This window comes from Scomber scombrus, chromosome 21 (genome assembly GCF_963691925.1).
Source record: "Scomber scombrus chromosome 21, fScoSco1.1, whole genome shotgun sequence".
NCBI lineage: Eukaryota > Metazoa > Chordata > Actinopteri > Scombriformes > Scombridae > Scomber > Scomber scombrus.
Genome location: NC_084990.1, coordinates 7600023 through 7614372, shown reverse-complemented (window position 1 = coordinate 7614372; position 14350 = coordinate 7600023). Strand labels below are relative to the sequence as shown.

Sequence of the window (14350 nt, the reverse complement as noted above, 5' to 3'; positions counted from 1 at the left end):
CACCTCAATGGCAGATGAAATCTTCAAACCTAAAGAGATTTTATCAAATCACTCAACACCCCTGCTGCTCTCTCCTTCGAAACTGCAAAGTGATAACCCAAAGAAACCCCAGGTTGGAGGATTCCTTGAGGTCCCACAAGAAGAAGGTAGAGCTTCTGGGTTGAGCCCATCATCTGAAGGTGTGGAGAGCTTAACAGCTAGCACAGCTGATGCAGCTGAAGACATGGGAGTGAATGCTGATAAACCAGCAGATCGGGAAGTATCAAAGGTTCCCAGCGAACGCTCTGGGTCCACCTGCAGTGGTAATGAAAGCCAAACAGGGCTGCCCAAACCTCCAACTGTCTTACCCAAATCTGAAAAGGCTGTACTCAAAGCCATAAAGCTGACCAATAGAAGGATGAAGAAGGAGGAGGCTCATAAGTCATCCCAAAAGTCATCTCAAAGCAGCAGCAAACACAAATCGGATAGACACAAATCCGAGGCCAAAAGCAGTAGTAGCAGAAATGGCAAGAGCAGCGAGAAAAAACAAAGTGAAAAAATGGAAGATGGTCATCATCTCAATGAAAGTCACCATGGCAAAACCAGCAATGACCGGAGTGAGCCTGTAGCCTATGAAAGAAGAGGTCACGACAGTGAACACCAGCATCACCACAGAACAGAAATGCGCCACAGGTCTCGAAGGCAGAGCCATGACTCGATTAAAAGCAATAACCAGAACAATGAACCACTTCCTACTATTAGCAATGACAGGAGTGAGCCTGTAGCCTGTGAAAGAAGAGGTCACGAGAGTGAACACCAGCATCACCACAGAACAGAAATGCGCCACAGGTCTCGAAGGCAGAGCCATGATTCGGTTAAAAGCAATAACCACAACAATGAACCACTTCCTACTGTTGCAGCAGAACGGCAAGGTCGTAGGAATGACCGACACATTCGAGATAAGCCAGAGCAAAGACATTATAGCAGTTATAGGGTCATTAGTAACGTACCTGTGTACAAAGCTCATGTCAGTGATAGACCCATGTCGGACAGGCCATTCAACCGGTCACAAAGCATTGATAGGTACTTAGGAGATAAGGTGGAGCGCAGGCTCAGTGCTGACATGTCAGTCAACGAGAAGCTTGATTCGAGAAGCCAGCGCATTGAGAAATCTATCATGGATGAGCTCCAGCAGAGAGGCAGAGCAAGAGACAAGGCGAGCAGAGACAACCCCCTGAGAAGGAGTCACAGTATTGACACCTACAGCTCGGATGCATCTCACCCTTCAATCCTGTCCCGCCAGTCAAGCCACACCAGCCACACCAGCCAGCTTTCTCGCCAGTCCAGCATTGAACACACCATTGTTACACAGTCCATCCCTATGACCCAGCGAAAGCTCCTCCAGGATCCAGACTCAGGGCAGTTCTTTTTTGTGGACATGCCGGTACAGGTCAAGACAAAAACCTTCTTTGATCCTGAAACAGGAAACTATGTGCAGCTGCCAGTCCAGCCACCTGAGGGTGCTGTTCTCAAGCCATCCCCCATGGAGGTTTTGACACCGCCTCTGGTTGTTTACCACAGCTTTGTCCCGGTGCCTCTGTCCCCCATGGCTCAGAATGCTTCTGTCAAAGCCCCTCATGTGGAGCCAGAAGAGTTTGAGCTGAGACACCTAGACAGGTCGAAGCAAATGCACTGTAAGGATGGAAATCCGTATTTAGAGCCTGTCTTCAGTCAACATGACCACACGTTTGGGGATTTCCTTGGCACTGAAGAGCTGGACTGTCCAAGTTAGGAGGTTTGAAAGGAAAAATCCACCCTCCCCTCATACTGTTGTATCATTGATTTGTGATGTTCTTTGCATTCCAGGAATTATTTGTGGAGTTCTTGTTTCTGTGTACCAACCTTAACCTGTCTTGTCTACTTTTAATTCAGATAGTGATTTCTTTCATTGTTATGAAGGATTTTTAGCGAGCAACAACATTTCATTGAAGGATTTCTCCCTGGTTTATTGTTACAGTGGTACAATATGACAACTCTAGAGAGAAGCGTTGCTGTTGAACAATTTTGAATGTACTTGCTTGGCCGGGTGTATACAGAATAGGAAAAATACACTATAAAGAACAATATGGACCCAGAAATGCAAGATACATCGCAAATAGATGTTTAATTTTGAACAGTATGTTTCAGGGTGGATTTTTCCTTCAAGATAAAGTATTTTCTCTATACAGTTCACTGATCATTGATTTGCTTTACTTGCTTTAAACAAGTTTTGTGAGACACATAAGCAGTGTCAGGTGATGCCTCTATCAGATTTTTGAAGAGCAAATCTTGAGTGTAAGCTGACATGAAATAATGAATTTATTAATGAATGATTGTTGTTGTTGAATGCTGTTGTTTGAATATGAGTGAAGCATTTGTGTAAGATAATGTGCAATTTTTGAGAAAGATATTGGACATGGACAATCCATGTACAGAATGTATTTAAGTGTAAAGAAAGAAGGTAAACCTGAATGTAAATGCGGAATATTTATTATAAATGCTGAGAGTTTGTTATGTTCAACTACTGTGGTGTTCAGGTCTCCACTGTTTTTCAGGTATTGTGGATTTTTGTTTAAGTATGTGCAACGTTTGTTGCCTTGAGATTTCTGTTTTTCCACAAGACAGTTTGCAGTCACACAAATTATCATTAGAGGTACTTGAAACAAGTAGAATTCATTTATATGTTATTGATTTCAACTGATCATGTCCTCACAACAAAATTGTCAAAACATTTTGCATGCTGAAGTTGAAATTGCAGTTACACTTGTTGAATATGTTTGATACATCACATATTTCATTTATACTGTCTAAAAGATTAAACTAGCATTATTGCAATTCATGTTTTTTAACAAGCAGAGGACAGGGAGGAGAATTGGTTTTCCACGTTTGTTGCATTGGCATTTTTTTAACTAGTGTTAAGCAGGGCTGCATTGTGTCTGTGATCCATTCCAATAAAAACAGCTGTTATGAAATGTTATTGTCCATGTGTTGCTTTTTTCGCATGTTGCATAGTTATTCTATATCTAAACCAAATGTAAAAGCAAACTACAACTAAACCTATTTTTAATATAATGATTAGTGATACAGTTATCATTCAGTTACGGATAACAATGACATGTTCACAAAGGTTTTTCACTATTGGGTGATCAGATTTTTGAATGATTTTTGGAACAGGGTTACAGTGTCTACAGTGTGATACTACAGAATCACAATTATATTCACTGGCCTCTTTATTAGATACACCTGTGCAATCTAGTGCAATCCAATACAACAGTTCTGCTCTAAATTCTACATTACATTTTCAGTTTTTGTTGACATTGACAGTAGTTAATAATTATAATATTTTTTTATTGAGGTCGTAGTGGGTGATGGTGGTGTATAAGGGTTCATTATATTGAATGATGTTCCTAATATTTTGTCCACTCCATTAACATACATGAGGATGGCAAAATATTAGGAACACCATTTAATATAATGCACCTCAGTATGCTGCCACCACTTAGTACAACCTCAGTTATAAACTTAAAGTAGAATTATCACCTTTTGATAATATCAACAAAAACTGACAATGTATAAACTTACAAAATGTAGAATTTACGGCAAAACTATTGTATTGGATTGAATTATATTGCATTGTACCTAATGAGGTGGCCAGTGACTGTATATTAAACGTTTTGTGGTCTTTAGGTGAACCTCTATGCTGCCATCTGCTGGTAAAATAATGTAAAACTAGGTGAGCTAGGTGAGAATGAATGGCAAGTTGGGGTCTTCACTAAACTGCCAAGACAAAATACAGAGTTTGTTTGGATGATGAAAACAATTTCAATTCAAACTTTAAATTTGCTTGTTCTGATTCTCCACAAGAGAAGAGGATCCACAAGTACATTACTGTTTTGACCACCCAACTGATACAATACAAACATTTTATAATGTTTCTCATTTTAATTCTCATTAAGATTGTATGGACTATGAGTCTCATCACATCTGTACACATACAGTTTCTCTCATGCCTTTCAAATCTGCTTTTTACAACCCATCCAGTGAGCTCCAGAGCCCAACTTTTGGCATCACAGCTTTCCTAAAATCTGTCTTCCCATTATGGCCATTGGACAAACAATAGGGTTCAAATCCCTATTTCAAGGGTCAGAATTTATCTTAACATGAAGCTCTGTTATAAAAAAATATGACATCTTTGCAATTTTCATTCCAGATAAGAAATTGGTTATTTTTATTTTAATAGGATATCATAGGCTGGCTCAGCACCATGGACAGCGTCACCGAACCAAGACGGCACTCCGAATCAGGATTCAGGGAACATGAAAAGACCAGTGGCTACAGAGGCAAATAAGATATAGTTTTGGAGCCACCCACACTGCAGTAACTAGTGCAATTCAATACCTGTGTAAGACAAGAATAAAATTACCTAGGGATCATTAGAACACAATGTTGTCAACTGTGGTGTTCAGGTCTATTGTGCATAAATTTGAGTCCCAGGTCTAAACTAGACCAAGGATCACTGAATAATAGTTGAGGAATCGTTGTTTTTTATTTCTCAAAATAATACAATATTTAAACATATGCTCAAGCAGAACCATCATCTCCCCATCCCTCATTGTCCCAGTGTTAAAGAGTGCAGGAGATGCACAGTCAGTGACAACCACAGCTCAATGCCACCATGTCGTCATACTGCTTCAAAACCACGTTCTCCTCATCATCAAAATATAACAAACTGATGGACTGGAGTCTGTCAGGCACACAACATGGTGCTTCCACTTCGTCAACAGAGAGCTTGAGCGCATGCATGATGGAGCGCACCGTGGCGTGGTTGGTTGCTCTGAGGCTTCCTCCTAGTGGGAACGGACAGGAGCCTTTGCAGTGGTAGGCGTTGTAACCCAGTGGAGAGATGATCCATCCTGACCAGCCGATCTCCTCAAAGTCAACGAAGAGGGGAACGCGCTGACAGGACTGGGAGCGACCATAGGGTAAGAGATCTGGAGCTCTGCGTCGCCTTTTGCTGCTGTGCTCCTGGAGCTCAGGTGCTGCAGCTGCAGGTTGAACTTGTCCTATGGAGAGAAGACAATAATTCTGGTTTAGTATGATATCATGAATAAAACTATATCTTATGCTTTAGATGTAAAATATATAATGCTAGTTTAGACTTCTTTTTGGCTAATTTCAAACAAATGTTAACTTTTCAAACAATACTACAGCTGACAAAACCGTAGACAAGATCAGTTATACTGATTCGTGATAACAAATTGGATGGATGCAAACAGTTAAAGATTGATTTAATAGATCTATCTATCTATCTAGAAAAAGATACAGTGCAAAAACATGAATTCTCCTCTCCCTCCTCCATGCTCACACCACTACCATCATCTTACCCAGGTATGACTGATTTGAGGCTCCTGCCCTCCCGTCGTCTGAGAATATGACCAGGTAGGCATTTGTGTCTGCCAGCTTCTGCTTAGATGAAGAAACCACAGACTCCATCCAGTTACCTGAAGGAAGTGTTATCACCACCAGGATGCCGTTGTTCTCCTGGCTGTTGCAGATCCATTTCGACACCTGAAAGTCAAAACATGATTGAACAAATTGAAGACAGCAGCATGGTGTTTTATATCAGAAAATTACATGTAAGTTGAAATGATGACTGGGTTAAGCACAACAAGTGAAAGAAAAACTAAGGAAGGAGGGTTACCGTTTGAGTGACATTGAAGACTTCCCATCCCTGTGTGTAGAGAGGCACCAGTCTGGAGGTGATGAGGTTTCCTCTCCATGGTTTCACTCGGCTGTCCAACACCTCATACAGATCCACCTAAACAGCCACAACACAAAGCTGTCAGCTCACTAAACTTAGTCAGAAACCATCAAAAGCCACTATCTCAATGAAGCAGCATAACTGTTCTTATTTTGATCAGTGTGCTAAACCACCAAATCACCAACATATACAGATCAGAATGAATTTTAGAGACTAATCTAAATAAAGCCGTACACAAAAAAGTATTTCACCTTGTAGAAATGAGGACCGTGTGACTTTCCGAGGTACAACTTCTGTTTCTTTCTGAACCAGCGAAACTCGGCTTTAATCATTCTCTCCTCTTTCCCAAAAGACGACAGGTTGAAAAAGTGAAACCTCTCTCCAGTATGTCCTGCAGGCAGAAAAAACATCAAACACATATTTAGAGAAACGATTAAAAATGACCAAATATAAACGAAACATTGTTTAAAATTACATGTTGAACAGGAAACTAGTCGCGCGTTATCATGCGTAATTTGCAATTACGCACTGTAATCTATAATATTTAGTGTTGCTGTATGGCAAAAAAGTTAATTTAAGTCAAGTATATATATGTGTGTTTCTAAATACATATTCACGAAACAATGCCTGTAAGTTTGTCAAGCTTTTGCTCACCTTTATCCTCGAAACTCCTCACTATGTTTCCCTCCAGAAGCTCCTTTTGGCTCTTCGGCGTCCCATCGGACACTGTCACCGCGTTAAAAAAATCCAACATGAACTGAGGCGCTTTCTTTCGAGGAACCAAGGCTGGACCTCGAGGTAAATCCTTCAGATGGAGCAACGCGTCCAGTTTCTCGCTCACAGTCTTTGTCGGACCCTCGTGTTTCCCTGCCGTCCCTCTGTGGATGGCGAGCAGGGTGACGCATCTCAGCTGGAGAGCGAGGACGAGACATACGCGCAGAGAAGCTCCTGCTGTCATTTTAGTGAGAGTGAACCGTGGACTGAGCTCTACACCTGCGGGACGGTGGGTGATAAGGTGGCCCCGCTGCCTTTGATGATAGGTACGACGACCCTGTATTCAGCTAACACCAGGAGATGATTGGGTAGTGATTGATGGTAGGGTGAAAAAAACGCAAACAAAAGGAAAGTAATGACCCGAGAGTCAGCTTTAAAGAAACAAGTAAATAAATGACTAATTTCCTTTAATTTGTATGTCCAGGTTACAGTTTGTCAGGAGCCATTTGGCTTATTTGTCCTGTTCAACTAAACAAACAATTATAAGAAAGTAGAGACATGGTTGTATAGGTTTTTTACGTTATTAATGTTGGTTAAAGATTTTTTTAAGTAATGACCCTGGTTCTTAATTCTTAGTGTGTGACCACTGAGACCATTAAAAGACAATATCCTCTAATATGTGTGCAAAAAACGCGTTTGTGGCCATGCATGCAAATAATATAATAAAAAAGTATGAATGTTTGCAATAATAAATAAAAAAATAAAAACAGAGCTGTAAAAACGTCACCAATAATGTGTTATATATAGATACACATCATTATTTGTGTTGACCAAAATTAATGTTATATTAAATATGTGGGATGCATCTGTAATTATGGATAAACTGTGCAAATTTGCTGGGGACACAGCCTTATTTTTCATCACACTGCTGCATTACAGTTGTTTTAAATTAGGGCCTTATTAGTCGGCCAACCAAATAAAGTTTCTCCATTATGATGTTTAGTCGCCTTTGCTCCACATGCGTCTTTCCACCAGTTGTCTGTTATCAGCATGAGGCCAGTCGCTAGAGAGCAAACGAAAAAGCCAAGTCGTGACGCAAATGAAGCGCGTTTTCAAAAGCTGCTTGTTAATGCTCACATATCTACAAAACGCTCATCGTGCCCACCCCACCACCCCCGTTACTGTGTGTACAGTGACTCAGAGTTAACACCGAAATCAGCATGACGTGTATTCCCCCGTTAAAGATGAGTCCCAGATCAATCCAATTAATCAGATCGAACAAAAGGGATCAAATTCCCAAGATCATCATGCTGATCAATAAGCCGGTCTCTCCCCCCTATTGTTAATCAATTTCATGGCGATTACGCAGGAATGATGATCCCCTCATTTAGGGGCCATTACTCACGTTTAAGGCCCCATAGTGAATTATGGACCCTCCCTGATCTGGCTTGTATCACATAGTGGCCAAGCTGTCAGACAGGCAGCAGGATGGATTATAGCCATAAACAGTGTAAACAAAGATACCAGCAGATCAAATGCTGATTGGATTTACTGAAACAGAACCTTTATTATTAAACAGTGAAGGGCACACTTTCAATTTGCTCCAGTAAAAGTTAGACAAAGTATTCACTGGGATTACTCAAATGCTAATGACACATTTATCAGAAAAGGACATTGCTAGTGCACTCAATCTGTGCTGTGTCCATCTTTAGGGAGGTACCCCCATGAATTAAAATTTCCTGCTAAGATCAACAACTAAATGTAATGAAATGTTGGACAAGCCATTACCTTTGTCCTGGTAAGGTACAATGAAGAACTGCAAAGATCCACATGTGTACTGTATGTGTGTTTGTGTGTGACATCTGGCACGTGAACATATACAGGGCAACTAGTGTGTATGGGATGTCCTCAAATGTTTACACTGACCATGTGCTGATCACAGATAGACTTAAAGGGAAGCCCCTCTGACGCAGATCTGTGCAGTGCTTCACCTAACAGCTCAGGACAGACCTCACTGTGTACTGGGCATATGGTTTTATTTACATTTATTTACATTAACTGCCACAATGGAGTTTTTGTTGAATATTTCTTAAAGATACAGCATAATGTTGTTTTCAAGTTAAAGGTAGAATTCCACATTTTGGGAAATGTATTTATGTGCTTTCTTGCTGAGAGTGACATGACTAAAGATTAAAAATCTGCACCCTAAATCTAATGAATTAATGAACACATTATATCTTGTTTGTTTAATCCAGACAGAAAACAAAGTGTAAAAATGACGAGTTGAGGTTTTACAGGGGGTTATGTACCAAACTATGTCTTGTCCGGAAGCAGTGACTTCCTGAAGTTACTACTGGTTGCATCACAAACTCACTTGAGGCTCTAGGAAGTGATTGCACCTGGTCAAGAAAAGTATTTACTTCTTGAACTAAGACATACTTTAGCAGATATATGTAAAACAGGATGCCCCTTATGTTATTTAGGACTAATGTCCATATAGATACCTGACTTGGGATGAACAGGTATTGTATTGTTTGGTTAAATGCAGCCAATAACGTTTCCACTCTGTATTCAACACTGATTGTAACTATGAGTTTATGCCAGAACTTAAACATACGTTTTCCACTGCTTCTTCTACTGCTACTACTACTACTATTACTATCTATACTAACGGTACTTTTCTGGTGTGTTTTTCTGTTTGTTATTGAGTGCACGTCACTAATTCTGCATTCATTTGATGCTGGATAGGTGCAGTGTTAACAATTGGACAGCAGATGGGGGTGTTGACTAGGCTATGGAGTAACATGAACATTCAACATGAAGAGCTAGGGCTTGAATTTCACTGATAGTGATTTTATGCCACATCATATTAAAGTGTAAAAGTCTCTTTATCAAATAATATTCGAAACCCCAGGCATTCAATTTATGTGGCTTTTTGCCACTTAAGTATTTCAGTTCAGTGAAGACTATAATAATCTTGCATTGGATGAAATACGTGTGGGGGAAAAAGTGGTTTATTATCCATTATTTAAAAGTGCTAACATAATTAAAATGTAAGGAAATTCAAAATCATGCAAGTTATTATTTCAATTGTTAATTTATCATTAGATTGATAGTATAGCTGAGAATTTGTCCTCTTTAGTTCACAGTTGGTTGGTTTTCGCTTTGACCTCTGATATCAATTGGTCTCTCTGGTGTTAAGTCTGTAGTTATCAAATTGTTAACACAGACTGGCATCTCTATGTTGAACTTGTGGTATTTCCCCCTAAAAATCAATGCACAGTGTTTTGGTGAGAGACCTCGCAGGTATCTTTTGTTGTGGGTGAATGCTGCATTAGTTTTACTAGATGGTGTGCTGTTGTCTACTCTATCACCCAGGGCTTCCTGGCTCCACATCTGACAAGTGTGTCCATGTGTTAATGACTTCACCTCGTGTTAAATACCTCTACCGAGGCAATTAGAGACACATGGAAGGCATTTGCCTCAAGTGCTGGCCACTGCTGCAACTCTGAATGAATAATGAAGAGGAATACAATCACAGCAAAAGTGGAAACACATGACAAAGGTCTCAAAGTCGGCCACAATGTAACATATATTTAAAAAAAAAAAAAAAAGTTTCTCTATTGCCCGTGACTACAAACAAACACCGTCTGCTGTCCTCTTTAGTGTCTGAAATGTTCATTTTAACAAAAAGGGCCTATTAAATCGTTGCAATTGTTGCAGAAGTTACAGAAGCACCAGTATTGTCTTTTACGGCTGATGGATGATGAGTCAGAATTGCAACAACATATTGTTATCTGCCTCATGTCAGCTTATCATATATACACTTATCTGCTTTCATGACATCAGTTTTTTCCTCAACCTTTTATCATCCAGATCTGAGTGTCTCAAGACAGCATTTTGCCAGACGTGCTGGCTCAGGAAATGGCAGTGATCAAGGAATTAGTCATAGAGGAAGACTGGACAGTAAATCTGCTATCTGCTAGTTGCACAAGAAATCTGTGCAGCATACAAAAATTGGCAAAGGTCCAATGTGATCGATTAGATGTAAGCCACTGCTTCTCTGTATTAATCCTGCTGTACTTTGTTGAATTAAGAGATATAAATACAATACAAACACAATTTCAATCTGTAGCAACAGTTCTATCACTGTGCATGGGAAAGTGGCACACATATGACATATCTGTACATCTTTATAATGTAATCTATATGTTATTGAAACATTTAATACACATGCATCTTCCACAAACTAATGACATGATGCTATGGTTTCGACATGAGCGTGAAGTGAAAGGGAAAGGATATTGGACAGGTTGGCTGTGGCAATATGACTAAGCAATGAAATTATTTGGCAACCATCCCAAAGTGGCACCACTCATTCCAGCAAACAAGGTCAGAGGATAAAGACTGGTAGATGGATTAACTTTTGGAGCAGAAAAGCAAAAAGCAGAAAAGATGCAGATGAGATGCAGAAGACAGTGCAGTTGTAGCAAATGTAGTCAAACAGATCAGTTTGTAATATTGGTCTTCTGCTATCCCAGCATTTGATATGACAGATAGAGATACTATTAACAGCATCAATTGTGGCATAAAATTAAGAACACAAAATTATCATCTTTCCAACAATGTCAACAAGAACTGAAAATGTATAGGCTTCATAATAGTGGAATTTATAGCAGAGCGGTTGTACTAGATTGCATTTGATTGCACAGGTGTTCCTAATAAAGTGTACCGTAAATGTTTTTAGTATGAGGATCTTGAGAGGAGTCATATATTTATAGTGGTGTGCAGTGGATACGGTGGAGTTCAGATGCCTCGCAGCCTGAAGAAAGGAAGCTGCTCTGCAGTCTGGTGGCTCATGTCTTTTGGAGTCCTTTGGGCTCTGTGTAGGCACCTCATCTCACTGACATCCCTGATGCTTGGTAGATGGGTACCAATGATGTTACGGGGGGCTTAATCCAACCGCTGCAGCCCAATCCTTAGCTGAAGGGCCCTTTTTTGTAATCAGCTCCTAGGTTTTGCTGATGTTGAGTTTTAGATTGTTAATTTTGTCCCAATAAGAGGACACATTGTTTATAATCCAACCAATGATGGTGGTTTCGTCTGCATACTTCACAACAGAGTTCTCTCCATGTCTGGGATATACAGTATAGGGTGAACAAGAGGGGACTGGGCACATTGCCCTGTGGCACTCAAGTGTTCAGCAGTAGAGTGGGGGAGCTGTAACCTCCCATCCGAACTGTCGGCAGTCTGTTTGTGGCAAAGTCCAATATCCAGTTGCAGAGTGTTGACCTGACACCTACACTGCATTGAATAAGTTGAAATCAGCAAACAGCATTCTGATGTTGGAGTGTTTATTTTCAAGATGTGTGAGGACGGACTAAGCCGTATAATCCCTGTGTCAATCGGTCAAATATCGGCCCAGGTACTGCGTAATTAGTTTCCTCAAAGTCTCTGAGTTTATTCCGTGTCTTTGCAACCTCGTTAACAGTTTTTCCCACACTGACTGGCTAACTCTGAGATAAAGTCTCTTGCCTTGAAATCCACTTGAAGTTCTTTCATTCTCCTTAGAAACCGCATACTTTCTTCTATCTCTGAAAGAGTTGTTTGAGCTTGTGCTCCTGCTGTTGTCTTCAAAAATGAAGACTTTTCTTCCAGCTCATCAGACACTTTCTTTATTTCTTCCAGGAAATTCTTTTGTCCTTCAACAATGGTCATGAATTCTGTTCCAAACTGTTCCACTTTTTTTATACTTTCTTTCTCTGCCTGTGTCTCCTTTGTGTTTGTTTTAAAAACAAATCTACATCCAGCTATAACTAAAGCTCCTCCTACTAACATTGCTGCTAATGTTGCCATACCTCCTGCTCCTTCCCTTACTGCTGTACGTCTTGCTAAATATGTGATAAGTAATCCACCTCCTATTACAAGTCCTCCAGTCACATTGGTTGTGTATGTTTCACCATGCATTTCTTGTACTTTATCAGATATCTCACTAAGCTCCTGTACAATGGCTCTCATTCTTGTTGCATTTTCTTCATGTAGTGCAATAAATAATCGTGCACTTTCACAACATCTGCAAAGTGGATCGGATAAATGAGGCGGTAGTTCTCTGGCCATTCTTCCTCTTGTACTTGAGGCCAACTCTCTGACCTACACAGGTGAAAGGTGCCTGTCCCTCAGTCACCTGGGGGGTTTGAATTGATTGCAGCCCAGAGCTTTCATAAAAAACAATCTGAAATTTGAAAAGAGGTGTATTGGTGTATTAGCTGGTAAAAAGATTATCCTATACAATACATACTGATGTTAATCAGTGGATCAGTATATATCGATATAAAAAATGACACAAAAATATATGTCCTTGTTAAATATAGCTGTAAATTCCAATGTTGTTTCTTTGGCAACACTGAATCATAGAAAGATAACATACAGAATGAACAGTGGACTCAATTTATTTTAAATAATCATTCTAAAATCATGTGTGACTCATGCATGACACATAAATCTACATGTCCTCAGAAATAAAGTAAATATGTAGACTCTAATTAGCTGGTCAGGTCATTGTCTCCCTCTCTAAATACAAATCTGGACACAAGTATGTTTTAGCAGTTCAGAAATACCTGCCCGCTGACTTCTGGCTACACAAGAGAAACACGACATAAATGTTTTCATATGCAGCACATGTCGACAGACAACCAGCCCCTCAATTTACATAAACACTACATATGATTTTCACATTTAATGCTCAAATAAACTGAGCAAGTCACCAAACAGGTGAGTTTAACATCTAGGAATAACAATGTAAATATAAATTGTCTTACCGTGTGTTCCTGTCTGGCCGCACATTGATGTTGCAACAAAATATCTTCACTTTCACAATACTCAGTCTATTAACAATAGTCTACTGTATATTATGCTCTTTTTTAACGTAGGGCGTGTCAGTCTTATGACACTGTCATTCCGACAGGTCATCTCTAATGCCAATCGTAATACACTAAACCTGTTTGGCAACAATGACATGTAATGATGGCATGTAGGCTTTTGTTTTGATGTACCAATCATTTTGTGGAGGTACCAGAAACATTTATTTTAAAAAGGGAAGGATACAATTCCTCATTCAATGCTCTGAGTTGTCTATCCATCCATTTGATGCAAAAAAAGCTACTATGTGTATGTTTATGTGTGTGTGTGTGTGTGTGTGTGTGTGTGTGTGTGTGTGTGTGTGTATGTGTGCGTGTCTGTGTGTGTGTGTGTGCTCAGACAAATATTCCTCACTTTTGGCTTGTAGGGCAACCTTAGATGTAGCAGTATTCATAGATACAAATATTCATTTAAAACACATCCATGCAAAGCTGGTGCACGCTGCACCCATGTGTTGGGTCTAAGCACTACACAATTCAGCATGTTAACATCCTAATATCTTTTGTTGATCCCGAAGTGCAAGAAAATCAATAAATTAAGATATAGTCCAAAATATAAAAAAATGGACATAATTAAAGCCTACCTTTAATATTTAACTGCTCTCTAGGATCCAGGATTTGAGATTAGACCAAAAGTCCTATAAATCCCTTTTGGGCCTTAAGTTAGTGAGGCCTTAAGTTAGGTGGGCTCCCTCTTGAAGCTCATCTTCGCTCAAGCATTAGCCAAAATAAGTGGACACAGAGACAACCCTTTTAGAGGCTGTGCAGAATTACTCACATCGGCAGACACAAAGGCTCACAGTTGACACACGGGCCAATATGTGAGGCCGGTTATGATTGTAGCATGAAGACTACAAAGCTAGCATGAAAAACATTGTTTTCATTATGTTGCCTGCAACCCCAAATGTCTTTAAAAAGAAATACAATCTTTTCCCAAATG

At 39.8% G+C, this 14350-nt stretch overlaps 1 protein-coding gene across 1 annotated transcript; it reads right to left on the bottom strand.

Moving 5' to 3' along the window:
- Positions 1-4665: 4665 nt before the first annotated feature.
- On the bottom strand, positions 4666-6737 carry LOC134003885 (bone morphogenetic protein 2-like). Its single transcript, XM_062443234.1, has 5 exons — positions 6434-6737; positions 6031-6170; positions 5720-5836; positions 5403-5586; positions 4666-5081 (listed from the first exon to the last, which is right to left on the bottom strand). Exons 1-5 carry the CDS (start codon positions 6735-6737, stop codon positions 4666-4668), a joined length of 1161 nt encoding a protein of 386 aa, XP_062299218.1.
- Between the last annotated feature and the right edge of the window lie 7613 nt (positions 6738-14350).

Excerpts from the sequence above, each read along its gene's own strand:
- LOC134003885 (XM_062443234.1), bottom strand. The coding sequence starts at position 6,737 with ATGACAGCAGGAGCTTCTCTGCGCGTATGTCTCGTCCTCGCTCTCCAG. Across the intron at positions 6,171-6,433 it reads GAGGAGTTTCGAGGATAAAG|GACATACTGGAGAGAGGTTT; the intron begins GTGAGCAAAAGC and ends TTCTGCCTGCAG. Across the intron at positions 5,837-6,030 it reads ACGGTCCTCATTTCTACAAG|GTGGATCTGTATGAGGTGTT; the intron begins GTGAAATACTTT and ends GTGGCTGTTTAG.